General features: G+C 50.2%; 2 protein-coding genes across 7 annotated transcripts in view; both read right to left on the minus strand.

Moving 5' to 3' along the window:
• Positions 1 to 629: 629 nt before the first annotated feature.
• ITGA2B (integrin subunit alpha 2b) lies at positions 630 to 15639 on the minus strand. Its single transcript, XM_069541624.1, has 30 exons — positions 13680 to 15639; positions 12063 to 12184; positions 11875 to 11972; positions 11600 to 11768; positions 11274 to 11323; positions 11151 to 11196; positions 10932 to 11057; positions 10513 to 10560; positions 10321 to 10364; positions 10155 to 10208; positions 9980 to 10032; positions 9558 to 9769; positions 7185 to 7367; positions 6894 to 6939; positions 6692 to 6796; positions 6549 to 6604; positions 6305 to 6456; positions 6022 to 6147; positions 5369 to 5436; positions 5020 to 5167; positions 4343 to 4435; positions 4026 to 4105; positions 3635 to 3715; positions 3414 to 3510; positions 3162 to 3314; positions 2945 to 3061; positions 2335 to 2448; positions 2015 to 2116; positions 1695 to 1811; positions 630 to 938 (listed from the first exon to the last, which is right to left on the minus strand). The coding sequence occupies exons 1-30, from the start codon at positions 13865 to 13867 to the stop codon at positions 882 to 884; spliced, it is 3105 nt and encodes a 1034-aa protein (XP_069397725.1). The 5' UTR covers positions 13868 to 15639; the 3' UTR covers positions 630 to 881.
• Positions 15640 to 18472: 2833 nt separating this feature from the next.
• Positions 18473 to 26359, minus strand: part of GPATCH8 (G-patch domain containing 8) — a 93294-nt gene continuing 85407 nt past the window's right edge. For all 6 annotated transcript variants that reach the window (XM_069541620.1, XM_069541617.1, XM_069541623.1 and 3 more), the window contains one exon: positions 18473 to 24609. In XM_069541620.1, the coding sequence (XP_069397721.1) occupies positions 20709 to 24609 (3901 nt within the window). In that variant the 3' untranslated portion in view covers positions 18473 to 20708. The remainder of the gene's footprint in view (positions 24610 to 26359) is intronic.

Raw genomic sequence — 26359 nt, forward strand, 5'->3', positions numbered from 1 at the left:
AAAGCCCAGGTGTAGCAAGGAAGACCCAGAGCAGCCAAAAATAAAAATAAAATAATAAATAAATCTTACAAAACATTTTTATATGGACTATTTTTTTCTCTTTATAGACTTTGTTACAACATTGCTTCTGTTTTATGTTCTGATTTTTTGACCCCATCAGAAATCGAACCCACACGCCCTGAATTGGAAAGTGAGTCTTAACCACTGACCACCAAGGAAATCCCTGAATACAGCTTTAAGGACCTTCTTTTATGAGAGCGGAGACAGCATATTACCTCAACTCTCAACTCATCTTGGGGTTTATTTCCTCCAAAATCATGGAAAAAAATATTGTTTAAATTCACCCACCAGGGACTCAGCCTCCCTTTTCTGATGCGCCCAACCTCCCTCTAACCCAACCACCCTGAGACACCCCATTCTCCTCCAGTCTCACTTGGAGGCTCTGCCATCCCTTTTCCCTTGTTCCACTCTCTCGCTCCTGATACTCCCCAAAGACAGTAATTTGCACCCTAACCCTGGCAGAGACCTCTCTGCTCACACTTCTTCCAGTCCTAGATTCCTCAGCCCAAACATCACCTTGGGCCCCTCTCCTCTTATGACCCCCTAGAAGAGGCAGCATGCTGTGGAGCTGGGTTCCAAGTTCTTTATTAGGCAGCAGGAGAGGGGGTGACTCAGCTCTGATGGGAGAGAGAGGACATCAGGAGGCAGAGAGAGATGCTGGCCCAAGTAGATGACTCAGGGTCCATCTGATTTCCATCTCCACTATTAGAATGTCACCCTCCCAGCCTTGGGTAACCAGAGATGGGGGGGGGGGCACTCATTGGAGAAGGGACACAACATCACACCCAGCCTTGCTGCCAGAACAGAGATGTGTGGGCTCATCACTCCTCTTCATCATCTTCTTCTAAGGGTGGACGATTCCGCTTGAAGAAGCCAACCTGGGGGGTGCACAGGGGCCAGGGATGGGGTGTAAAGGTGATTTTTTCAGCCCCAGAGCAGCAATGGAGAGTGTATGCTAGAAACCAGCCAGCCACGAGGTCCTCACCCTGGACCAACACGATCCCCACTATATGATCAAGTGGAGGCATTTCCCATTTAGAGATAATGCATGAAACAAAAGAATTTTAACATTTTGCTTTTCATTCCTGAACTTTTCTGAAGTACTGTTGATTATGTCTCTATATGACTCAAGCATGTGATGGTATATATTTGATTATTATAAGTCTAATGTATGTTTTCCCTAAAAGCACTGTGGCTTTCTAGGGTTTGGACACTTGAGTGAGTTTGAGAACAGTGCAGGTGTTCTCCAGAGGCAGAGGAGGGAATGACCCACCAGGGACACATCGGAGCAGGAAGACCTGGGTCCTTCTGGGGGAGGGACTGAGCAGGGAGGAGGTGAAAATTCTCAGGGGTCAATGGATTCCAGAAGGCAAGACTCTGTCCCTGGGACTCCTGCTCTCAGGGGAAACGGGTCTAAAGGCCTTAGGATTTCAGGTGCCACCTCTCCCAGGGACCTGTGCCCTGGAAGAGATCCTCTGGAAGGTGACATTCTAATAGTGGATATGGAAATCAGATGGACCCTGGGTCATCTACTTGGGCCACCATCTCTCTCTGCCTCCCTGTGGGATTGCCTGTCCTCCTGACCTCCTCTACCCCCCACCCCAATACCACCTCAACCTTGCTTCACGCCTCACCTTCCACATGGCCAGGATCAGGAATGTGAGCAGCAGCAGGCCGCCCAGCACACCTACCAGCACCCACCACATTGGAATCTCTCTCTCCTCCAAGACCCGAAGCAGCTGCGTCTGCACCTGAGGGGAGACCCACGGGTCTCCTCAGTCACCGGGACACTTGCCTTTCCCAGAGACTCAAGACTTGCGAGCCGGTGACCTGCGGCCAAGTCACCTACTTGTCCCACCTCTCAGATCCGGGCAGTCCCGGCTGGGCAGGGACTCAGGGGAAGACCAATGGGAGACCCGCGGGACCCTTTCTGCCACCACCATTCCACACCCACCTGAGCTTCCCCGCTGGGCAGGCTGAGGGCAGGCACGGAGTAGGGAAAGGAGGAGACGTTGAACCAAGCGTGCGACTGCAGCACAAACTGATCCAGGGGCCTCTGTATGGGGTGGAGGTGAAAGGTGTTTACACGAGGCCTGCTGCTTGCAAGAGTCCCGGCCTCGGACTCCGCTGTAGGGAGATCCGCCCGGGCCTAATTCTATCAGCTCCAAATTAAACCCAGCTCTCACTCTCTCCCCGCCCCTAAAGCCCCGCCTCCTCCCCAAGTACCTCAGGCCCCGCCTCTAGAAGGCCCCGCCCACCCGCGTCCGGGTTCACCTCTTGGAGGATGGGCAGTGACAGGAAGGCCAGCACCGTGACCATGACCCGCTGCCCGCGCGCCATCTCCTGCAGCTCACACTGCACCACAGTACAGGGCGCCGAGTCGCAGCTCTGAGGGGACGAGTCGCAGCTCTGAGGGTCCCCAGCCCCTACTGATCCATCATCACCCCCATCACAGGACCCAAGTCAGAGGGGGCTTAGGGTCGAAGAGCTTGGGCCAGGCCTCCCTGTCGGGAAGGGCCTCAGATTCAAGCTTGGGACGTTATCTTTGAATGGGATTGCTCACACTGTCCCAGAGATACAGGGAAAGGGCAGGAAGAAGTGGGTCAATCGTATAGCGTTCAGTACTAAGCCTTATTGTAACCCTGCTTTGGCATTTATTTATTTTCTTTAATGTACTGGATACCTTGAAATATACAAGTGTCCCCCACCCCACCCCACCCCAGACACAAGACGCGCACAATCCTTCATATTCACCTGCAGGTTCCCTGTGAGACCAAGGTGACCCATACGAGGTCCCCACCACACCCCTCTCTCCTCTGCCTCCCATCCCCTCTGCCTCTGGGCCCCAGGGTGGCCCCAGCTGGAGACCACAGAGCCTGCTCACCACCAAGATTGGATCTTGGAGCCTTGAGGGCTGCTTCTCCTCCAGCATGACCGCCTGTCTGCGATCCCGCTTGTGATGGGCTGGGGAAGGGCTGGGGGTGGGTAGCCTCCATTCCAGCTGAGGAGGCAAAGAGGCCCTCAGGTCTCACGCTCTGCCCACCTGCCAGCCCTCCCACAAGGGCCCTGGTTGATGGCTAGGGATTCACGCAGGCTCTCACCTGGAGGGGATTGGGAGAGGGCTCTGAGGCGCACTGAAGGCCTCCCTGCGGATGAATATCCAGGATGTAGAGCAGGTCTGAGGGCTGGGACTGGCTGGGGAGGTAGAGGTTGAGGCGGAGACCATTTACAGTACCAGGGCCATTGTTGTGGAGCTGCCAGGGTGGTGGTGGCAGAATGTTAGGAGGCTTAGCACCAAAACCAGCTTCTGGGACCCTCCTACCCCAGCCTGGGGCCCAGAGCCTCCTTCCTACCTCGTAGGTGTGCTCCACTTTGGGGCTCCAGCTGTCAGAGCTGTTCTGCCCATTGCCTTCTTCCCCAGCCACCACCAGGGAGGCTGGAAAGGAATTCCTGCAGAGGCCCGAGACCCCCAGCGTGAGCCTGATCACCTGACTTGCCTGTGGAGGTTTGCCCAGGACCCCCTGAGCCTCAGGGCTGTGCCTCTCAACTCCCTTTTGTTTCCCTGGCCTCTCACCCTCTCAACTCCACGTGGGCCACTGCCCGGACTGGCACATCCAGCTCCACCATCTCACTATTTGGATTCTGGCTGTTCTTGCTGTAGGAAGGAGGCCGAGGAGAAACAGATCAGGGACACGAGCCCAGTGGACATTAGGACTCTTGGGGCGGGGTCAGGGGAGGGAGGGCAGAATAGCAGAGGGCTCAGGAAGAGCTAACTCCACAAACAGCGCACCACACTAAAGTTAGTTCCTCTGGGGCTCCAAAACTCAAACCAGTCTCTGAGGAAGAAAGGAAACAGGGGAGTCTAAAGAGCATACCTCCCAGAGAACCCTTCTGTGTGGCAGGCAACTGAGGGTCTCTGTGTGGGGATTAGACGGGGGAAGGGAGTGCCCCCCAGTCTAGTATACCTCCTGATCTGCAGCAGGAAGGACACCTGCTCCCCAGCCTCTTCCAGCTTCCCCACGCTCACCCACATCGTGACTTCTATCTGAGACATGGGGAGGGCCAGAGTCACTGTCCAGACGCCCACTCTGAATGTGGCCTCCAGTCCTCGTCCTGAAGACCACTCAGAGAGGGAATCACCCACCCAAGACTACACAGGCAGGGAGTGAGAGTACAAGGATTCCAGTCTGGAGCCATCTGACTTCAAACCCAGCCCCCGAAACCCAGCTGTCTATGAACCCCTGGTAGAGGAGACCCAGCACCCAGGCCTGAGTGGCCTCACCTGGGCGTTACTCTTCATGGGGTTGCCCAGTTCACACAGCACCACCTTGGTCTCATTCTCCTTCTTCTGGTTACAGATGAGTCTTTCAAACCCCTTCAGAGAAGCAGTTCCGAGAAAGAAGATGGTTACACAGCATCCCTTATATATTTAACCTCCCTTGGAAAGTCAGGGTCGGGAGGATCCCAGGGTGGGATGGAGGGTTTCAAGGGGAGGTGGAATTCAAGGACTGTCACATTCCTGTTTACACATTACTGTATATTACTGTATGTATTACTATTCTTTTTTAATGATTTTTAAAAAATGAAAACCACAAAACATCACATGGAGGGTAACTCCATTGTTATAAACTGCATCAGTAAAATAAAAAATAAATATACACCTGTTTAAGTATCCATGTCGAGAAAAAAGAACGCAAGGAAATCCAAATTTAACAGCAGAAATTTAATGGAAATCCAAAACCAAATCTAAACGGTGGCTCCTGTTAACAGTTATTTCCTGATTCTATAATTGAGTTTGTGAATTGTATGCCATTAGCAAATATTCCTCTTCCAAATTAGAGGAGGGAAAAATTGGAGCTCTTGAAGGAAAGCATAGAGAAACGGGAACTCCAGGTGGGAGATGAGAATCAAGGCTCCCACACTTCCCAGGTCCCCATGGACGCCCAGGTGGGGGCTCACCTCCATGTTGCTGACAGCCCGCATGTAGTGGGCACCAGGAGGCAGGAACACAGCCAGCTCGGCCTCATAGGCTCCCTCACCCTCATTGGTTGCATCCATTCGCAGCTCTAGCACGTTGTCTGCTCCAATTAGGAGTGGGGAGCCCTTCCTGTGGTGGTTGAGAAGGGAGTAAAGCCAAGGAGGCTGGGTCCAAGCCCAGGGTCTGGGATGAGGAGGTGGGCTGAGGCCAGAGTTTCAGGATCCAAGTGAGGAGGGGCTGTCGTCAGGGTAGACAGGGAGGGGTGGGGGGGCAGTGGGTGGTGTTGGGGGGCAGTGGGCGGTGTGGGGGTGCAGTGGGTGATCTTCTCACATGCTGGCAGTGAGCTGCAGCTGCGGCACACACAGGTCATCATCCCCACAGTCCAGAATGATGCGGGTCTAGAGGGAACATGTCATGTGGGAGGGTAGGTTTGAGGGTCACAGTGGGGTTTGGGGAATTAGAAGGTTTGAGCAGAAAAGGTTGGTGATGATATCAGAGCTTTGGAGTTTGCCTCAGGGTTTGGGATGATGTCAGGGCTTTGATTCTGCAAGGAAATCCATCAAACGTTAACAATGTTTCCTGTTAATATGTATTTCCAGATTTTATAACTCAGTTCTTGAATTGGATACCATCAGCAAATATTCCTCTTCCAAATTAAGGAAAAAAAGAAATCACAGCTCTTAAACAAAAGCGTGGAGAAGTGGAAGCTCTCAGGTGGGAGATGAGTGAGTAGACATCAGGGTTTAAATGAGAGTTTAGAGGTGATGTCAACATCTGAGGTTTATATGAGGGTTTGGGGGTATTGAGATTTGGCAGTTTTCATTAGGGTTTAGAGTAACACCAGAGATTAGAGGTGACATCCAGGTTTGGATGTCTATTTGGAAGTGGCTTAGCAACAGCAGCAGCAGCATGGACAATAACCCAAACCTTGACAATCTTGCAGGGGTCCTCCCCCTCCCCTGCCTGCACCTGCCCACCTCTACCTGTTCCTGGATGTGGGTGTCTCCATGCAGCACGAGAGCAGGGGCTCCTCCATCCTTCTCCGGCGGCAGGGACACACTAAAGCTGAGCACGATAGGGCTTAGCTTGTCCCGGAAGTCGGCCTCATCCTAGGGAAGGGGGCAAGAGACGGGCCATCTTGCTACCACATACCCTACCTACCCTGTGTGTCCCGTTGACCACCCCTGCAGCACCTGGCCCCATGCCCTGGGGCTGGAGTAACAGGCTCTGCACACCCAGCCCTGCCCACCCCCAGCTTGGGCATACTCGGAGGAAAGCCGTGGCAGTGGAGCAGATGGGGTTGTGTCTGCCTCTCAGCTCCAGGTCCAGGATGGTGCCCGCCTGCTGAGAGTCCAGCAGTAGGACCCGCCGGCCCTGGCGGGGCTTCTGCCGGTCCAGCTGCAGCTCAGCCTTCAGGTCTGGCCCAGGCAAGTGGGGTACGTCAGTCTCCCAGGCCAGCCTACTGCGGAGCTCAGGCCCACCTGCCTCCTGTCCCCAGGGTGCTACTCACGCAGCTTCTCGGGAATGTTGTGCCCAGTGGCTCCCACACACATCTGGATGTTAAAGCTGCAGAGAGATGAATGGGGCTCAGGGGCTAGGGTCGCCCGGCTGAGGTCCCAGATCCTGCCCGACCCACACCCTCTGTTTCCTCACCAGCTCACTGGGGTCTTGGTCTGGGACAGGACACAAGTCTTCACGGCAGGGTTCAATGAATCTTGCACCATCAGCTGGACAGTGACCATCACCACTGGCTGAGCCCTGGTGGGAATTGGGAGGCTTGCCTTGGTGGCCCCTCCTGACCTAGTCTCTGATGGGGTGGGTTCTTCCCCATCCCACCCCTGGAGCCAGCGCTCACCTGTATACCACAACCTTGCTGGCCCCGTAAGCTCCCACAAGCAGGTCTACAGACATTGTGGGAAGGAGGGGAGGTGTCAGAATCGTTAATTAGAGAGTTATGGGGTCTTTGTCTCATTTTCTCAGGGGTTTCCCACACTACCTCCCCCCATAGGAGGTTTGATCTGGCCCCCCAACCCACAGAGTTCTCAGTGGGCACCAGGTCAGGTTCAAGCCCCTTGCTGTGTATCTTAGTATCTCCAGCTAATGCCCACGGGCCCTTCCTGTCTAGTTGGAGGCAGTCCAGGGGCACCTGGGTATCCGTTGTCATCGATATCTGTGGCACCTCGAAGGGAGAAGCCAAAGCCAGAGCCTGTGGGGAAGGGGCTATCCAGGACTTGCGAGGGGGATGGGTTAAGCCCCTCACTCTGACCCAAGTACACCAACACTTGGCCTTGACCGCTGGGACCCCCGTAGGGGGCAGCTACTGCAACATCTGGAAAGAACAACAGAAAGGGAGTAGCTATCTGTTATCCAGTCTCTCCAGGCCCTGTAACATTTTCCTGAGCTCCTTCTCTAGGCAGACCCCAGGGAACCAGGAGAGGAATGTGGAGGTCAAGGAGGCATCTGCCCCACTCTCCAGGAGTTTACAATTGGATGGGAGGAAGACCCATCAAGTCAGATTATTGTAAAAACAGTCTAACAGCCCTCACTATCTATTGAGGACAATATATTGTCCTGATTTCTTTTAATCCTGAAAACTAGGCATTATTATTCCCATTTTAAAGGAGAAAATAGAGTCCCAGAAGATTAAGTAACCAAGACCTGCTAAATATTTGCCCCCACTTCAGCTGAGGCATTCCACTTCCACCATGTAAACCCAGGGTCACACCATGGGGTTGTCATCACTAATAACTTTAATGACCACTCTTGAAAATGTAATCATCATTAATAACAATCATTAATAATCTTATTAATCTATAAGAATTCTTTGCATGTGATGGCAATTAAGATCTTTGATATATATGTTGTAACTGTCTTTCCCTTGCCTTCTGACTTCATGGTATGTTTTCTGTGCAGTTTTTTTTCTTCTAAAGATCTACTGACTTTTCTGATAGACTCAGAACACAGTCTCGTCCAGTCACCTGATCTTTGGCTTCCCCATCTCTCCAGATATTTTCTAAACATTCAATTACCCTCACCATATCCTCAGTCATCCCGCCCCATTGCCAGTCCTGGCCAGACCCTACCACATTGGGCACCATGAATTCCTGACCTCCAGCCATCACTAGGGGCTTCCGTGTATGCCTAGCTGTCCCTCGGGGTTTTCTGCTCAGCACCTATTTCAAACTTTCTCCATTCAATCAAGTTCCCCGCCTCTCACTTCCTTCTCAAACAGAAGCAACCAAACTGTTGTGCTTTTTGCTCTTCTCCCTTCTTGACCCTAGAAATAGTGTCCCTCCTGCACCTGCCACTAGACTGAGCATTCCAGCCCTGCATCTCTCAGGCACTGCAGGGACCCACCTCCAGCTCACTCCCTGCCCCTGTTTCCCCACAAGATCATTTTCCTCCACATTCCACCTACTCCATAGTCTTTACAATTAAAATAGCCTTCCCTTGAGCCTCATCTCCTTTCAGTAATCACTTTTCTTTTTCTCCTTTCACAAACTGGTAGAAAGAGCAGTCTACTTTGGCTGCCATCAAATCTTCACCTTCATTCATACTTTGTACCATACTAGCCCTGAATTGGTTCTTGTCACTGTCACCAATGACTTCCTTCTTGCTAAAGCCCAGGAATACTTACTTCTCCAGCCCCATCTAATTCTATCTTTCAGCAGCATCTGGAGCCACTGACCCAGCTTCCTTCTGCTTCCAGCACTCTTCCTTTGAATTCTGGGCCATCAGATCTCCTAGTTTCCCTCCTATCCCTCTGAACATCCCTCTGTCTCCTTTCTAGATCTACTTTCTCTGGGAGTCCCCTAAGTGCTCTTGCTCCCCAGGGCTCTCTTCTGGGCCTCTTCCCACTGTGCAAGCTCCCAGGACCTCATCGACCCTCCCCAAGCCCCTATCTCCCATTCAGACCTCTCTGCTGGAAATGGAGGAAGTCACACGCAACTGTTCTCTGGATATGTCTGCCTAAGGCTCCCAAGCCTTTCATGATCAAACAAGTCCAGGGAATTCCCTGGCGGTCCACTGGTTAGGACTCCGTACTTTCACTGCCAGGGGTATGGGGTTCGATCCCTGATTGGGCAGCTAAGATCCTGCAAGTTGTGTGGCATGGCCAAAAAAAGAAAAAGACCAAATGAGAGCAGAGCTGAACTGCTGATCTCTCTTCAGGCCTGTGGCAAGACTTGAGTTTCAGGCAGTGAAGGGCACCACCACTCACCCAATTCCTCTCTCTTAGCCCCACCTCCAGTCACCCATCAAGTTCTAATAATCTAAGTAATAACTATCTAGAAATCACCCTCATCTCTAACTCTGTTGCCAAAGCCCACATCCCAGTGGTCACCATCTCTTGCCTGGACTAATGCAAACAAATCCCAACTGGTCTCCTTTAACTCTCTCCTGCTCAAAGCCCTTCCTGGCTCCCCCTGCCCTCAGGTCAAATCCACCATCTTTGTCATGTCTAAATAAATCCCTTCTGATCTTTGTCATGGCTAAATAAACCCCTTCTCTCTTCCCTTACCGTTGTAGCCATCCCGGTTGAGGTCGCCCAGAGGTGCAATGGCTGAGCCAAATCGCCCATAGAGCTGTGTGCCAGTCAGCAGGAGGTTGGGGGCCCCCAGCATTCGGGCGCCTCGAGTCTGCAGGAACAAGTACACACGCCCCACCTCGGCCAGCTTGCGGTCAGCACGGCTCTCCATGTACAGTGGTGCACCCACCAAGAGGTCATGCCTCCTGCAGGCCCAACGGGTGGTTATGTGGGGATGGGCTAGAGGGATGCTGTGGGCCTGAGCCCAGGCTTACCCATCCTTGCCCTCCTGCTCCCCTCAGTGGTCACGGTGTGAGTGAGGGCTGGGAAAGGAAGAGACTGGAGACCAAGGGCAGTCAACACCTCTGGTAATTTGGGACCCAAGTGGGTAGGAGTGGGGGCGCCTGGCTTCTCACCCATCCCCATTGACATCCGTGACGGCCACTGAGTGCCCAAAATATGAAGCCATCTGCAGGAAATGGGGCACACCTTAATTTCTGTCCTCATACTCACACTTTGATCCCACCCTGTCTCGTGGAATATTCCAGGGTCTCAATTCCCTTGCCTTGGCCACCCCCACCTGATCCTCACCTGCTCTCCATGCAGCCGGTGCAGCATCTGGTGGTACGAGTCCAAAATTTCCACCTGCTCAGAAAACGTACAGGAGCATGTCACAGGGCAGGAAGTTTGGAGGCGGGGGCGGGCACGGTTCAGGCTGAAGAGTGAAATGAGTGAGGGGAGGACAGACGGCACTCACCGCTCCCAGGGTCCAACTCCAGGTGGGGGCACCGAAGACATACTCTGGGGAGAGTCGGGACCAGAAAGTGAGGTCTCTGGAACCCCCACCTGCCTCCTGCCCGCCGTTCCGCATCCCAGGGAGATGCCGGTCTTGGAAGTGCTCCTTTCCGGGCGGGACTCCCCAAACCCCACCCCTAAGTGAATTTCTTGCCTGTAGTGTTGGGATTTCCGTCGAAGTCGCCCACGGCCACCGAGTACCCTGAAGGCACAGTGAGAATTAGTCCTTCAGGGAGGGTGAAGCAGGGAAGGGGCCCGAGTGAGAACGGAGGGGACTCAGAGACCACCCAGTTCAAACTCTGCATTGCGGAGACGGGGAAATCGAGGCCACCGAGAGGTCAAGACCTGCCCGAGGCCGCGAAGCGAATTCAGCTCGAGAAGTCGACATGCTCGCCTTTGGGAGCTGGGCTGTCTGCAGAGGGTAGGGAGAGGGAGCTGCCTGAGCAGAGTGGGGGCGCCTTAGTGCTGGGGCTGGCCAGCCAGAGTTGACAATGGGGCGTTCCTACAGGGGTAGGACAGGGCTGGCGGTGACGCTTGAGTGCTGGGAAGCCTCGATGGGAAGTGCCACGTTACCCCGGTAGCCGTCGTAGTATTGTAAGTGACTGTGGTCGTAGGTGAACTGGGTGCGCACGTGCCACAAAAGGTTGCCTGGGCGGTAACTCGAGATGATATCGGCGATTGGAGCCCGCGCCAAGAGACCTAGGGCGCGTGGGACAGTTAGTATGGGCGTCCAGGAGCCTGGAGTGTGCCCGGGTCGAGAGAAGGGAGGGAGGTGTACGGATGGGCACGTACCTACGAAATAGTAGCCGCCAGGAGCCCCAAGCACCAGCTCCCCAGCCTGAAATAGAAGCTCTGAAGGTGAGAGAGGGCCCTGTTTGGGGGGCAACCCCCACGCCGTTTATGCTCCCTACTCGCCTGAGTGACTACCGAGCTGAAGCCGGCTTCGCAGTAACGCCTGTCCTCTCCTAGAGAAGGCAAAAAGAAAGGGTCAGCGAAGAAGCCTGCTCTGACGAGTGGCGCCGGGCCGGGAGGCGGAGTCAAACGGGGGCGGGGCCACAGGGTAATACGGAGGCGTGGTCTACTATCAACATCCAGTGGGCAGGATATGGGGGTGGAGTCAGGAACTAGGCTATCTGGGAGACCCCAGACTGCAAGCAGGATTTGGGAATGATCGGGTGAAGGGCGGGGCTAGTGGATAACGGCCGCGAGTGGGCGGAGCCGAAACGGAGAGAGGAGCTCACTGAAATGATTTCTCTCGTAAAACTGGCTCATTTTGTTGGCCCGGCAGGGCGAGTACTCTGTGCGGTCGCCGTTTTGGAGCTGAGCCACGAAGCAGCCACCTACGGGGGTCTTCTGAGCCTCCTCCTCGTTCCTATCTAGGACGTTCCAGTGCTGCCAGGGGGCGCAGGCCTGAAGCAGAGCCAGAGGAGAGTGGGGAAGGGGCGGGACTCGGGTTCCTCCCTCCACGTGTCCCCGCCCTCCGTCTGCTCCCTGATCCCGGTCCGGTAGCGCCCACCACAATGCTGTCTCTCCAACTAACGACCGACGCCCCGAGTCCTTGCCCGGCCTTGAAGGTTTGGAAAGTTTGGGTGCCTATGCTTTGCGTTTCATCATCTGGAGGGCACAAGAAGAGAGTAGGGTGCTGAAGCCCGGCTGTCCGCGCTCCTTGTATCCCCTCCCTTTCTCTTCTTGTGCGAGACTCACAGAGGTTGAAGGGCAGCGAGATGCACTGGCCACCCTCGGCCTTCCAGGGGCACAGGAAAACGCCGCCGGTCTCCTCCTCGCTGCGGCCCAGGGTCCGTGGGGCGCCCACCACGATGGACACACTGCATAAGAAAGCTGGGTGAGAGCTCCGTGGATTCTGGGGTACCCCGTGCCCCAGTGCCTGTGCCGGGAGCACTCCTCGGAAGGGCGGTGTGCCTTGAGGGTCACTGGATCTTTTCTCAGTGAGACGACACAGACCACAGAAGCCAATCTTTTCATTTTATGGCCACTGAAACTGACTCCCAGCGAGGAAAGTCACATACCCATCAGTAACCGAGGAAATTAAGGATGAAACAGAATATAACCATTAGGTTCGATTTGAACACGAGGGGTTTGACAGCCTTGCTAAAAGAGATCTCCTAAACTCTGTACACCGTCTACATTCCCCAACACTTGCCACGAAAAGCCAAGGGTTTACATGCACCGTGTTCCTGTCTAAACTGTCATCAGATCTCTTTCTGAGAACCAGTTTTAATCAGGAAATATTAAGCTAGTGGGCACCCGTAAAGTGGGTGGTGGGGTGCTGACATTTCTAAGGACTCTAGTAGATCTAGGTTCAAATGACAGCTCTACTGTATATAAAAGGTGGACAATACCAATCAATGCTGTCAGAAGTAAATGAAATAAACACATGAAAAACATTTATGCCAGTGCCAGCCAAATAATACATAACGAGGGCTCCAAAAATGCTGTAATTTGTTTTTCTTTTTAGTTTGCAGGATGTTTACTAAGTAGTGCCCATGAGACCAGTATCTATGAAAAGGAGGAGAAAGAAGCAGGAGCAGGCAGGGGACATTGAGTTGAGATTCGGACTGATTAACAGCCATGGGTCAATGTCCTGGGAACTTTGGAGGGAGAAAGACCCTCAGAACTGTCTGGAGTTGAAAGAGTCAGACCGTTAACCTCTCCCCTCCCTCCACACTCCTCATTGACTGGTCATTGTTCCTGGGCCACATTTGGAAGTGGGGGAGCTTTGAGGGAGGTGGCCCTCTTCAGCAGAAGCAACTCCCCAAGGTGCTGACACTTAAAGTTCATCTGCTATTGTTATGCTCTGAAGCTGGACCTTGGTGTCCATCTCAATAAGGAACTAGCTCAGGGTTGTTGCTATAGAGAGAAAGAGCCAGGACTCTAATTTTAGCAGTCTGAATTTGCAGCCTGATGAATCCCAACCAATAATGCTCTATTGCTTCTTTTCAAATATCAATCGTTTTGCTGGGTTGAGGGGATTGGAATAGAAAGCAAAGTGGGAGTAGACAGACAATTTCACAGTTCTGCAGGTCAACTTAAGACATGTGCTCCTTTCTGTATTTCAAGGGGATGAGGGTGGAGTGGGTCATAAAACTGACCCTTGAGGAAAAAATAAGGCATCAACATCGGTCTCCCCTTTGTCTTTGCTCTGCTCAGCTCCCCACTGGTGCCTCTTGCTGACACCCTGGTATTCCTAACAAGAACTCAGCCCAAATAGACCCTGGAAATCAGTTTGCTCAACCTCTATCACAAATGGGGAACTCAAGACCCACAGAAGCAGTGATGGTGGGGGAGTTTCCCAGGGCTCACCTCCTATTGCTGTTCTTGTAGAAGTCCAGTGAAAACCCAAAGTGGCTGCCATTAGGGCCTGTGTAGATGGTGAGCTGCACTGAATCCAGGTTCAAGGCCCAGGTTGGAGGCACAGCACCAGGTCCCAAGAGCAGCTGCACCCACTCCAGAAGCCAGAGGGCACGAAGTAGACACAGAGCTCTGGCCATCTTCCTTCTCCCACAGCCTCCTAGGCAGTAATGGGTTAGCAGCTTCCCCTTTCAGTTCCACCGCAGGAAGTCTTTTCTTATCAAGCTGAAACCTACTTGCTGACTAGTAGGCAGAGTCCTGGGCCATATGGTTTCTAGGGTTGTTGGGAAGAGGGTAAGTCTACCCTGGGGGTGGATGCTTATGGCTGAAAGCCAATTCTTCCCTTTTCTTGAACGTATTTTATCAAGTCCTGCTGGTTCTGCTCTTCAACAATGTCTCTTGAATCTTCATTCCATTTCTTCTACCACCATGCTAGTCTAAACCACCACTGCTTCCTGCTTGGGATAGTGCAACACGCCTCCACTCTAGCCCAGTTCTACAGGTCCTCCTCCCCCCACACAGTTCCCTGCACTGCCAAGGCACACTGTGACTTGGTCAGAAGTGGGGGAAGGAGCGAGGAAGCTCCTGGCCCCTGATAAGACCTGAGGCTGCTGTATCCTTAAAAGAATAAGGCACTTATCCACTTCCTCCTTCTAGGACCTTTGGCAGCTTCAGTCAGTCATATTGGCACAACAGCTTCCTCGCTCATCCTCCATCTGGGGCCAAGTCTTAATGTGGTGCAGCAATGTAGCCAGTGCTGGGGGAGGGGTGGTGAATGGATCCTGGCTGAAGGGAGGAGATGGGGATAAAGTGGAGTCATCCCAGGGTGTTCTGGCTCACAGGCTTGGAGATTTGCACCAGCTGTTCAGTTGAAGGCAGGTCTAACTCCTTGGGTGACAGAGCTCTTGTCCAATCAGTAAGACTTGATTCTAGTGGGGTCATTGCCTAGGAGATGCCACTCTCAATTCCTCGGGCTGGCACTCTGGGGTTCACACACAGGGGTGCGGCACTGATCACACTGCTTTGTCATGGTCTGTTCACTGGATTTTGTTCACGGGTCCCTTGAGAATGAGGGTCCTTTCTGGTGCCCCAGGACCTAGCCAAGAGCCCATCATACCGTAGGCATTGCTGACAGACTGAATAATAGCAGGCACTGAGGACTGGAGGATGCAAATGCAGGCTCCCACAGAGGAAAGAAAAGGAATAGTTTTGAGCAGAAAGGGCATTTTTTAACGGATGTTCAGAGGAAGAGGAGTGCCAAGCAAGTCTTACTGGCACTGCATTGTCTTCCCAAAAAAGCAGGTTGTCAGGAAGGAAATTTAAGAGATCTGCTGGGGTAAAGAACATAGTCACATTGCTTTTGCTCATATTTTCTTTTAAAATATTTTATTTATTTGGCTACATTGGGTCTTAGTTGCATCATCTGGCATCTTTCCTTGTGGTGCACGGACTCTGCAGTTGCGGTGTGGGATCTTAAGTTTCCCAACCAGGGATCGAACCCAAGTTCTTTGCATTGCAAGGTGGATTCCACTGGACTACCAAGGCTGTTAAATTTTCTGATCAAACTTAACCATCATCTTATCCCGCCCAACTCCCCAGGGCCCTTCAGCACCACCTTTGTCCTCATAATTCACCTCCTTTGAGCACATAGCTCAAAATCCTATCCCTTTCTAGGTTAGAGGCACCTTGAACTTTAGTCTGGGCCTCCTTCACTGCTGAATTCCCAGTGCCAAGCTCACGGCAGGCACGTAATACTTAGTCCTGTACTTACCTTCCACCCTCCCCGTCCTCAACTGAGTGGAACTGTATTACTGGTGTACCCTGTGTAGCCCCAGATTAACTCACACTTCACCAAGGCTTTTAATAAATTCTCATTCTGTTCACGGAGAAGGCAATGGCACCCCACTCCAGTACTCTTGCCTGGAAAATCCCATGGACGGAGAAGCCTGGTAGGCTGTAGTCCCTGGGGTCGCTAAGAGTCGGGCACGACTGAGCGACTTCACTTTCACTTTTCACTTTCATGCATTGGAGAAGGTAATGGCAACCCACTCCAGTGTTCTTGCCTGGATAATCCCAGGGACGGGGGAGCCTGGTGGGCTGCCGTCTATGGGGTCGCAGAGTCGGACACGACTGAAGCGACTTAGCAGCAGCAGCAGCAGCAGCAGCAGCATTCTGTTCAAGGCACTGAGTGGTAAGAGATACAAAGACAATTGTCAAGGATCCTTAAAAAACTTAGTCCAGAGAGAGTTAAGACATGACATGAACACATATAACTGCAGCAGAATAGTAAATGCCTTGAAAAAGGTAGGGGTGATGCCTAGCTGAAGTCATTTATATTATCCGCTTCTTCATAACAACCCAATGAATTAGCTACTATTATGTCCATTTTAGAAACGCTAAAACTGTGGCACAGAGTTTTAGGTAAATAGCCCAAGTGTACAGAGTGGCAAAAACTATGTGTCAAACACATTTGTGCTTGAACTCATATTCTTAACCATTGCACTATATTGCCTTTTGTCAGAAAATGAAGGGGTTTTTCAACACAGGAAATAACAGAGAGCAGAACACAGAGCTCAGTTATAGAGGTAAGTAGTCAACACAGGAGAGGACTGGGGCATGAGGGTGGAATGAAGGCTGGGGTCTCATCACTGCAGGTCCTTGAATGTCTGAGAAATCTGAACTTTAATCCATAGGAGATGGAGAATCATAGGTTTTTTAACTAACAAATTAGAGAATAAGATACATGATCAACTGTGCTCCAATCAGAATCATACTAGTTACCTATGGATAGAAGGGATTGGAAAAGGCAGGACTTACTGGGAAGATCAGATGGATGGTGCCTACCATCCTCTCAGTTAAAGGTGATGAGGCCTGAACCAGGGTACTGGTGGCAGGAGCAAAGGAGAGGGCAGAGATTACACGATCAGCAACTGCCATGTGGTAGGGAAGTGTCCAAAGTAATTCAGAGCTATGGTGGCTGGCTGGTAGGATGGTAGTATCATTAATTCAAACAGGATCAGATTTAGGAAGGGACAGTTTTGGTATTCAATAAAGATTCTATTCCTTGTAGGAGTTCTGTTGGGGACACAGCTGGGCTGATAGTAGGCAGAGGAGGGCTGACACACTGCTCTCATTTTTCCATCCCATCAGCTTAAGTCTTTGAATCTCTCAATGAAGGTTAAGGCTTCATAAAGTCAACAACTGCTGAACTACCATGGGTCTGGCAGTGAACTAGGCAGTGTGGAGGATACAGAGAAAAATCTTCATCTTTGATGTTTCCTTGCTAAATCCTGATGCATAATCCTGTTATTAACTATATTTTGCTTTACTTTTATCTTTCTTGAACACACAATCAAAATGTTACTGAAACTGTTCAACTCCCTATATAAAACACTAGTCTAAGGGATTAAGAAAAAAAAAAAAATTGAAGTTTAAGAATTGGTCCCTGTACTCTCAAGAGTTTACTATTTTACTGGGAAGCAGTGAGTACTAAATGAACCACAAATCTGAAAATCCAGTGGATTCGAGAGTCAGGGAGGCCAGCCAGGAAAAGGCTGCAATAATTCAGACACGTGATAATGAGGTGATGGTACCCCTGGCAAACAAGAATGGAAAGGGTTGACAAGGCCTGAATTAGTCACCGGGGGTGTAGAAGAGGAAGAACTTCCATGTTGCGGCCCAGGTGGCTGAGGCAGGCAGCCGCTCAGACCTTCACAGAGATCTCTACAGGTCAGTCTGCCTCTTTGCTGACACCTTGCTTGCTCAGAACACCATTTTTTTTTGGCTGTGCCACAAGACTTGGGGGATCTTAGTTCCCTGACTAGGGACTGAACCCAAGCCATGGTGGTGAAATGCAGAGTCCTAACCACCAGACCGCCAGAGAATTTCCACTTTTCATTTTCTAACACCCTTTACTTGGGGGTGGGGATTTTGCTATTTTAGAGAAATAGGCAGATCTGAGCATCCAACCCAAAGTTCAAGTTGAATAGCTTCTCTTTTGTCAAGGGGAGAATATAACTGTGTAAGAGTAGGAAAATAGAAACAGACATTGTACCGTTCCCTCTTGAAAGGCTGAAGGAGAGAGGAAAACTAATTCATCCCTACAGCACTATGGTAAGCATTTGATGCACAATTTCCCCTGCCTTTTGCATACAGAAGAGTAGATAGAGAATTTTATCTCAGTAACAATTAGCACATCCTTCCTTTTACCAGGTAGCTCTTTAGCACTGTACTCATAGTAAAGGGTTGAGAATATCTCAGGACTGGTACTGGAGGACTCAGGACTCTGGCGGGTAAGGTCAGGCAGGTGACTCATCTCATTGCCCTGAAGTCCACTCAAAAGCCCCCAAATTGGAATTTCCCTGGTAGTCGTGATTAAGATTCCGTGCTTCCACTGTAGGGGGCACAGGTTCAATCCCTGGTCAGGGAACAAAGATCCTGCATGCCATCCAATGCAGCCAAAAAGAAAAAAAAAAAAAATCTGGGAGAGTTGGTGGAAAGGAGATATACATTCCAAGACATCTACCTAAGACCGACAGAAACTTAACCATCACTTCTGCCCACAACATAACCTTTCACTTCTACTTGCACAGGGTGAGTTTTGAGAAGCACAATCTAAACATCATAAACAGCTGGTTCATAAGAATCTATCCTTTGACCACTTCATACAAGATGTTATTTGTGACCCAAAACTCCATCCCTTCCCCACTGAGTGGATGGGGCAACAATCACGACAGACTCTAAAGTTTCCACAAATCATTGGTTTATTAGAAAGTTCCTTTCCCTAATTTTACAGCGTATATATCTCTATCATATGTGATAAAGTTAAATACAATCTGTTATGCTTGTAAGTAAGGATAGATTATTTTGTTTTTCCTTTTAGTTTTAAAATCACTATTGTGGAAATTAAAGGAAACTGCCCCCAGGAAGGTAGAGAGGCAGCCAGAGTATGGCTCAATCTACAAGCTAATGGGAAGCAGCACAAAAATGTTAATACTGTATTATTTAAATATTTACATGGGCTGAAAGCAAAGAAAAATGAGTCCCTTCACTTCAAACAGATGATTTCATTTTCCAGTGCTATTTATCAAAAAAGTGATGCTTCTGAATCAGAGGAGGAGCACTGAACAGGTAGAAGGCTCAACAGAGTCTCCGCTTGCCCAGCACTTGCTTGATGTGAACTCAAGGCCTTTCTGTCTTGGAAATTGAAGAAAGGCAGAACTCAGAGCCCTGGCCCATGTCCGCAGGGTTTTTCTTGTCAGGTGACCACCCAACCAATTCTAGCCACAGGAGTAGGTAGGGAAATGCCCAACAGGGAAGTTCTAACTACATCAAAGAAGATAAGATCTACAAGATGAACACCTTTGGGTCACTGTATTAATTAGGACTGAGAGCCAGGTGAAAGGTAAGAGGAGGAAGAGGAATTCAGGTCGTACTTCCTCTGCTAAGTGTCATGGGAGAAAAGAAAAAAGGAATCTTTACTGCCTAAACTAAGCTGGGTAGAGGCATGGAAACTATGTAGCAAAAAAATCTGCAGAATCTAAAACTGTGCTCACCTCTCAATAAGAGGAGGAAGACCTTCCCAACTCTACCACCCTCCAGTCTACTTCTACTTCACAGCTTCCAGCCAACCCAAAAGGCACATTAAAAATTTTTGTCAGAGGGGGCTAAGTACTAGGAAGGCAAATGGACTGCCTGGGACAGGCACCCTGGAAACTCAGGAATCCCCCAGGACAATCACTTTGAATCTCACTGCTTCCAGAGAATAAAGCTCTTGAATCTCTCTCTCCTCCTCTGTGGGGCCCACCAGTTTCTCTGTATGAAACTGCAAACCACATAAGTGAGACTGTCAAAACTATTCCTCAACACCCCTAGCTGACTGCAGCCCGTTAGTTCAAAACTCCCAGTACTGGCGGCACCACTTACTGCAAATTATGTCTCAGCAAAAAAAAATGTTAAGCAATGTTCCTCTTTTTAACATTTTTATGGTTCATAACTTCAAAAAATACATGAACTTGATAAAATATACATGCTTAGTCATTTTTGCATCTAGCAGAAAACAAATACTTTATTTTTTTGTTCTGTTTTCATTTGATAACCTTTAAAGTTTCTTAATTCAACTAGGGCAAACATATTTACACAAAGCCACCAGAACAAGGATCACTTAAAGAGCTGGATGTAAAAAATATTATTGCAGTATACTACAAATATGGAACCTTTTTTATATGAGCTACAAAAAGCAGCATTTACGTTTATAGAGTTCAGTGCAATTTTTTACATTAAAAAATCCTATAAATTAAGAAGGAAACATCAACATGACAGAAGAAAATACACCCTTCGGACACATGAGCTCCTCTCTGTTCCGCAGCTTCTATTCATGATACGATCTTCTTTTCTGGGATATGCAGATGTCTCTTCTGGGATGAGGGACACAAGGACAACAGTGCCCAATGTGTGGTTCTGTTTGTGTGGGAAATGGATCAGATGACAGCCTGAGTGGCATCTGGTTCCAGGTCAGACTCCCTTTCTACCTCACTCGGGATAAATAAGGTCACCAAGGTCAAAGACACTGAGAAGGCAGGACCAGATGGACAACCCGCCAGCCAGAGAGGAGGAAAATGTTTTAAAATTTATACACAGAAGTGCAGAGGATAAAAAGTAGAGGGAGGAGGAGAGTATCTAAACTCGACAGTTTGGGGATGTTGCTGAAAAGGGGTGGGTAGCACTTACTGGTGTTCCCTAGCCTAGAAACAGGAGAGGGAGGGACAAACAGAAAAGGAAAAAGGGAAAAAAAAAAATCCCTGATAGTAAACCCAAAGCAAACCTCAAATCTAAAACCACCCCTGCAAGCCAAAACTCAATTCTTTGGCTGTCAGACACTGCCCATTCCAGCTTCTACTTGCTGGTATTAATGGCTCGACACCCCAAAGGAAGATGCATGGGTCACCTTCCCTGGCCCTATCTGGGCTCCTATCCCCTAACTCATGTGCCATGGCTGGGGGGGTGCTGCAGGTCCTGACCTGAGAAGATGGGGTGAAGTAGTGGGTGAAGGTGGAGGGCAGTGGCAGCTGCTGCAGCAGGCCGGGGAGCCAGCAGGGTAGGGTAGAGGGCAGCATGTGGAACAGGGTGGAAGGTGAAGGGCCCGGGATGGATGGCCGAGGCGGGAATGATGTGGATGGGGTGGCTAGCCAGAAAGGTGGCGGGATGACCAGGGATGATGGAGTGAGTGAGGTGGGACAAGGAGATGGGGGTCAGGTGGGGCTGGGGGATATGATGCACTTGGGCTAGTGGCTGGGGGTGAGGGTGGGGGTGAATGCCAATTGCGGCGGCAGCAGCTGCGGCATGATGCTGTAGGATGGCGTGCTGCACAGTTGTGATGGAGGTGGCAGAGGCCGTGGCCGGCTGCTGAATGTGGATAGGCTGCAAGGCTGGAGTGGCTGGGGCCAGGGCGGCCGAAGCGGGGAAGGCCTTCACCTGCTTGGCCAGAAGCTGCTGCTGGATGTGCTGCTGTGCGGCCTGCTGGAGCTTGCTGTACTTTTCCATCTCCTCGGGAGTGAAGGTGATGGGCTGGCTCTCCAGGGGGGCAAGGGATGCATCCTCGGCTCCATCAGCTGACTCAATACTGGGTTCCCCACTGGGCGGTGCATAACTGGGGAAGGGCTCGAGGTCTGATGCTATAGGCAGCAAGCTGGACTCCACAGGGCCTGGCTGACTGCCGCTATCCAGGGACTCAAGGGTGTCCCCGTCGCTGGGGTCAGGGAGGTAGTTATGGGAGATGGATGGGTCCCCAGGATAGCAGTCAGAGTGCACTGGGGTGCCTAGCGGAGCCACAGGGTGATCAGCAGTAGCTTCTTCAGACTTTGGCTCTTCTGGGGGTGGGTCTGATAAGGGGCCAGCTGTTTCCTCTGAGGGGAACTGATGTCCAAATGGGGCATCACTATTCCCTGGAGGCCCTTCCTCTGTCTCTGACTGTTCTTGCTCTTCTCCCCTTTCTAAGCCAGACTCTTCACATTTCTTGGCGTTGGGCTTTCGGGTAGCTGGGAGCTTCCCTATCAGAGGAAGGACAGGCTTGCTGCCAAGAGAAGGGGGGAGCTTGGGTCCAAAATAACCTTGTGGGGGGTCCTTGAGCTTGAGACTGGCTTTATTAGGGGTGGCCAGCACCTCCTCACTCACGCTGGGTTTCCTCTCCACTTTCCTTGACTGAATCTTTTCCAATAGCAGCTTGGCGGTGACAGAGTTCTTGTCTTCAGGGCTGCAGTCACCTTCTGACCCTCTTCCTGGGCCAACAGTGCTGTTCTGGGAGGGTGGGCCTATTCCCTTACCATCATCTCCTCTGCTGTCTTCTTTCTTCTTCTCCCCAGGACCTTCTCCCCGGCCTGATCGGAAGTAGTGGGGAGACTGGGAGCGGTAAATTTTAGAGCGAATGAAGTCTCGACGACCAGAACGCCTCTCTTCAGGGCTCTCGTGCCCCCACGATCCCTTCCTGGAGCCTGATCTCTGTGAAGGGCTCCGGGTGCTGCGGCTGCGGTCCCGGCTATAGCTCCGACTTCGTTGCCAGCTGTGGGCTGTGGTGCTGCGGCTTCTCCTTTTGCTCCGGCTGCGACTACAGCTGCTGCTGCGGCTACGGCCCCTGGATCTTGAGCGCTCTCTGGTATGACTCCGAGATCGGCTTCGGGACTGGCTGCCACTGAGGCTATAGTCATCATCAGAAGATGAATATTTGTGCCGCTTGGACCGGTGCTTGGAGCTGGCATAGTCTGAGTCATCAGAGTCGTGGGAGCGCTTGGAGTGCCTTCGTGACCGGTCACTATAGTCACTGTAGCTGTCATCAGAGTAACTGTGTTGTCTACTATAGCAGCTCTGGTCTGAAGAAGCATCTGAGCTACTGGAGTAAGAGCGCCGAGAGGAATGACGAGAGGAATGGTGCCGGCCAGACCGTGAGCGGCTTCGGGAATGCTCACTGCCCGACTCTTCCTCTTCCTCCTCCTCCTCCTCCTCACTGTACTGGGATGGAGACTTCTGGTGCAGCCGGCGTGATGACGCATCATCACTGTCCTCATCTCCACTACTGGGTTGACTTCGATGGCTGGATCGGCTGCTCCGTTTGGTGCCAGCTCTTCGCTGGCAGGATGACGCAGGAGGTTCACCCCTGTGTTTCCTCCCACCATGATCTTGGGCGCTCCCACTGCCTCCGCCTTCATCCTTCTTGCCACTGCTCCCTTCTTCAGCTGGAAGGGATCTCCGCTGCGAATCATCCTGGGCTCGCCGCCGTCTTCTCGGTGGTGCAGGGCTACCACTACCAGGAGGTTCTGGTTTGGGCCCCCGTTCAGAATCTGCTGGGGCTGATGATTTATTCTTTTTTCGTTTTCGCTTCTTGCGCTTCTTAGACTTCTCCCCAGATTCTGCCTTAGAGCTTTTCTCTTCTGGGTCAGCCCTGTGTTTCCGTTTATGTTTGCTGGATTTTTTGTGCTTCTTTTTCTTTTTGTGTCGGTGGGACTTCCCAGATCGTTCTTTCTTGCTAGGAAGGCTTCTCCCTGTGTCTTCTGTCTCTGATCCATGGCTACCCCCAGGCTCCTGCTTATTTAGGCCGCTACAGGCAGCCCCTGAAGCAGGTGCATCAATTCTGCCTCCTGAAGAATGTTGAACACTCTCTTCCTCCTCTTGGCTTTTATGTAGCTCACTAGGATCAAGGCCTTGGAGATGGTCCTTTGAGGAGCCTCCTATGTCCTTTGGCTTTTCTGTCCCTTTTGCTCTGGCATCTTTGTTCCTTGAAAGCTTGAAGTCAAAATACAAAGGGTTACAACTGTACGAAATGGAGGGTTCTGCCTTCGTGAAAATTAACAGTTCTGATGGCCACTGGAGGGCAGTGCTTTCATCTTTGCTTAAAACGGGAAAGAAAGGACCGGTTGGATGTTTGGGTCCCTCCCGGCTTTCTCTCCCTGCTGGAGTAGCCTGAGAAGTTTCTTTAGGAGGGTCAGACTCACACATTTGGATCTCTGAATCCTTCTGACTCTGACTCTCTAAACTATGCTCACTTACATCCCCTCCTGAGGGCTTCTTTGTCTCAGCTTTGCTTCCAGGCTCTGAGGGCTCAGCCACACTGGTTTCCATCTGCTGTTCGGAGACTTCACTAACTGTCTTTTCTGGTCCTTGGCTTGCTGTCACCTTGATGCAGGCTTTAGGCTTGGGAGAACTACTTTTTTTGCTGTCTAGGGCATTCTTTGGGTGTGTACTATTATCACCTTCCATTTGTTCACTGGCTCTCATAAAGAGCAGAAAAGGAAAATTAGGTTTTACTTTGCAGTGTGCTGGGGGGATGTAGTGGTAATACTCTGGCTCTGTAGCCCCAGCTCCTTCTTCTCGCTTCATTCTTTTTAACTTAGATAATGTTGAGGCAAGGGACCCTCCATCCTGAGGGTCTTCATCCTCTTTTTTACCATCAAGATTACTGCTACCATCAGAATCTCCCACCTTCTGAAGTCCTTGGTCTGTACCCTTTTCGTCAGCTTTTGTTCCATCATCAGAGGTCCCTTCCTCTGCGTGGTCCTTGAAAACTGATGCTATTGATTCGAGTTTGACAGGAGCCTTCTTGGCAAAGGAAAACGACACTCCCAATTTTTGCAGTGGGGTCCCGAGATTATTCTTAATGCCAAAGCTGATGCCTTGAGAGGCTGGCCCAGGAGCTTGTGCCAGTCCAGTGGTATTAGTGATTTGTACTGCAGTGAATGGGCCTCCTTTATCTATGGAGAATTCAGAGCCCAGGCCACAAGTGGCAGTGGTACTTGTGCCACTGTTTGTTGCTGATTCTTCTTTCTCATCATCTCCACCTTCTTCATCTATAGCCACTGTGGTCGGTCTGAACATGGGACCACTTCCAGGTGCACTACACAATGGTTTAGAAAAATGAGAAACAAACAAAAAAACAGGTTTAGGGGTACATTTCACACTATGTTATTTTTTTGGCCGTGCCATGAATCATGCAGGATCTTAGTTCCCTGAGGAGGGATCAAACCCACGCTCCCTGCAGTGGAGGCGCAGAGTCTTAACCGTTGGACCACCAGGGAAGTCCCTCATACTTCTAAAACACGTTATCTCTTATGTTCGACCATTCATCACAGGCAGATCTTAAAGACACTGAATACTGAATGGTGGTCCTTCCTCAGCCCTATGGTAACGAAAAGAACTTGCTCAGTAAGGTAAGGCAAAATCTCGTACTGCTAATCTACCAAGCTACATTCATAGGGATAGCCAGTTACTGCTGTTTCTTCCTAAGCTGTCTAAATACTGAGGTTTACCTCATAATTTGGATACACTATCATTACCATCTGGCATAGCCCACCTGTCTTGTATCTGCTCTCAATTTTTACTGTACCATCCTACCTATCAGTATGCTACCAAACATATGGGTGAAAATTTATTCCCAAAGGTTGCACAGTTCACCCTTGAATGATATTTGTTTGCAGGTTTGAAATACAAGGGCCCACTTATACGGATTTTTTTTTAGTATATACATGTCACACAATTTGCAGCTGACTGAATCAGCTGCAATCAAACATCAAATTGGATGTGGAACTTCAAATATAGAAGACTGACTATAAAGTTATACACAATATCTGATTATTTAGGTGTATGAGTTTGTGTGGGGACTGGGGTCATCAGCACCCCTCACCTCCACATTGTTCAAGGATCAACTGTACTTTGTACAGCTAAAAAAAACAAAACAAAACAAAAACACAACCCTCAATTTCTTCTCTGCTTTCAAATTTTAATTTTTTAAAATATGCCTATTCCCTGAGTTGAATACAGAAACCTCCACTGTGCTACACTCTAATGGTCTGTGGTTAGGTTAGCATGTCTGTTACAGAAATGAAGAGTCTGTGTCTATCATGGCACCATGTCCAAGCATTTGCTTTGGTTTTATGACACCTTCTGGGCACTCCATACAACAATCATGATTCTACCAAGTACTTTCTCAGCTTTGAAAACAGAAACACTAAGGAGCCTCAGAGCCAGTGTTTTAAACTCCTGTCACGTCTGAAATTTTTACAGTGTGGGTCATACAGGTATCTCTTAAGCCAAACTCAAGACCTGAAGACAATTATTTGGATGAAATCCTCTTAATCTAAACCCTAACTACTAGTTGTCCTAAACTCAGGGACCAAATATATTCAGATAATATGGTAACCCCTTTGCTATCTGAACTCTTTTTATTGGAAGATGGAACCCACCAGATTGGGTTAGCAATCTGTGTCACTGTGTCACAAAATCCACCCCATGGCAAAGAAACCTTCAAACTGAAATAAAAAAGAATTTATTGTGACCTTTTGCTTAGTCTTTGTCATGCAACTCCAATATACTATGGGGTCATGCATTACTCCTAGGATGATGAAATATACCTGATGGTGGATCAAAACCTTCTTCTATCTTCCCAAGAATTTACTTGGTCATCTTTTAACTGTTTATTTCTAACACAGTAGTAATGCTGCACAGTGCGACTGAATAAATAAAAAAAAAAAGAACTAAAACTCACCAATGAAGAAAAACATGTATTAAAATATGTCTGGAACTAAAAAGTGGTCTGGTATTTTTTTTTTAAGGAAATACCTTTACAACAAGTCCAAGAGGAATGCATT

This window comes from Ovis canadensis, chromosome 11, assembly GCF_042477335.2.
Source record: "Ovis canadensis isolate MfBH-ARS-UI-01 breed Bighorn chromosome 11, ARS-UI_OviCan_v2, whole genome shotgun sequence".
NCBI lineage: Eukaryota > Metazoa > Chordata > Mammalia > Artiodactyla > Bovidae > Ovis > Ovis canadensis.

What these genes read in the sequence shown, in the direction of transcription:
- ITGA2B (XM_069541624.1), bottom strand. Translation starts at nt 13,867, where the DNA reads ATGGCCAGAGCTCTGTGTCTACTTCGTGCCCTCTGGCTTCTGGAGTGG. An exon ending in TGGCGGCTACTATTTCGTAG is followed by an intron (nt 11,058 to 11,150) that starts GTACGTGCCCAT and finishes CACGCGCCCTAG; the next exon opens with GTCTCTTGGCGCGGGCTCCA. An exon ending in TCCAAGATCCAATCTTGGTG is followed by an intron (nt 2,449 to 2,944) that starts GTGAGCAGGCTC and finishes TCGTCCCCTCAG; the next exon opens with AGCTGCGACTCGGCGCCCTG.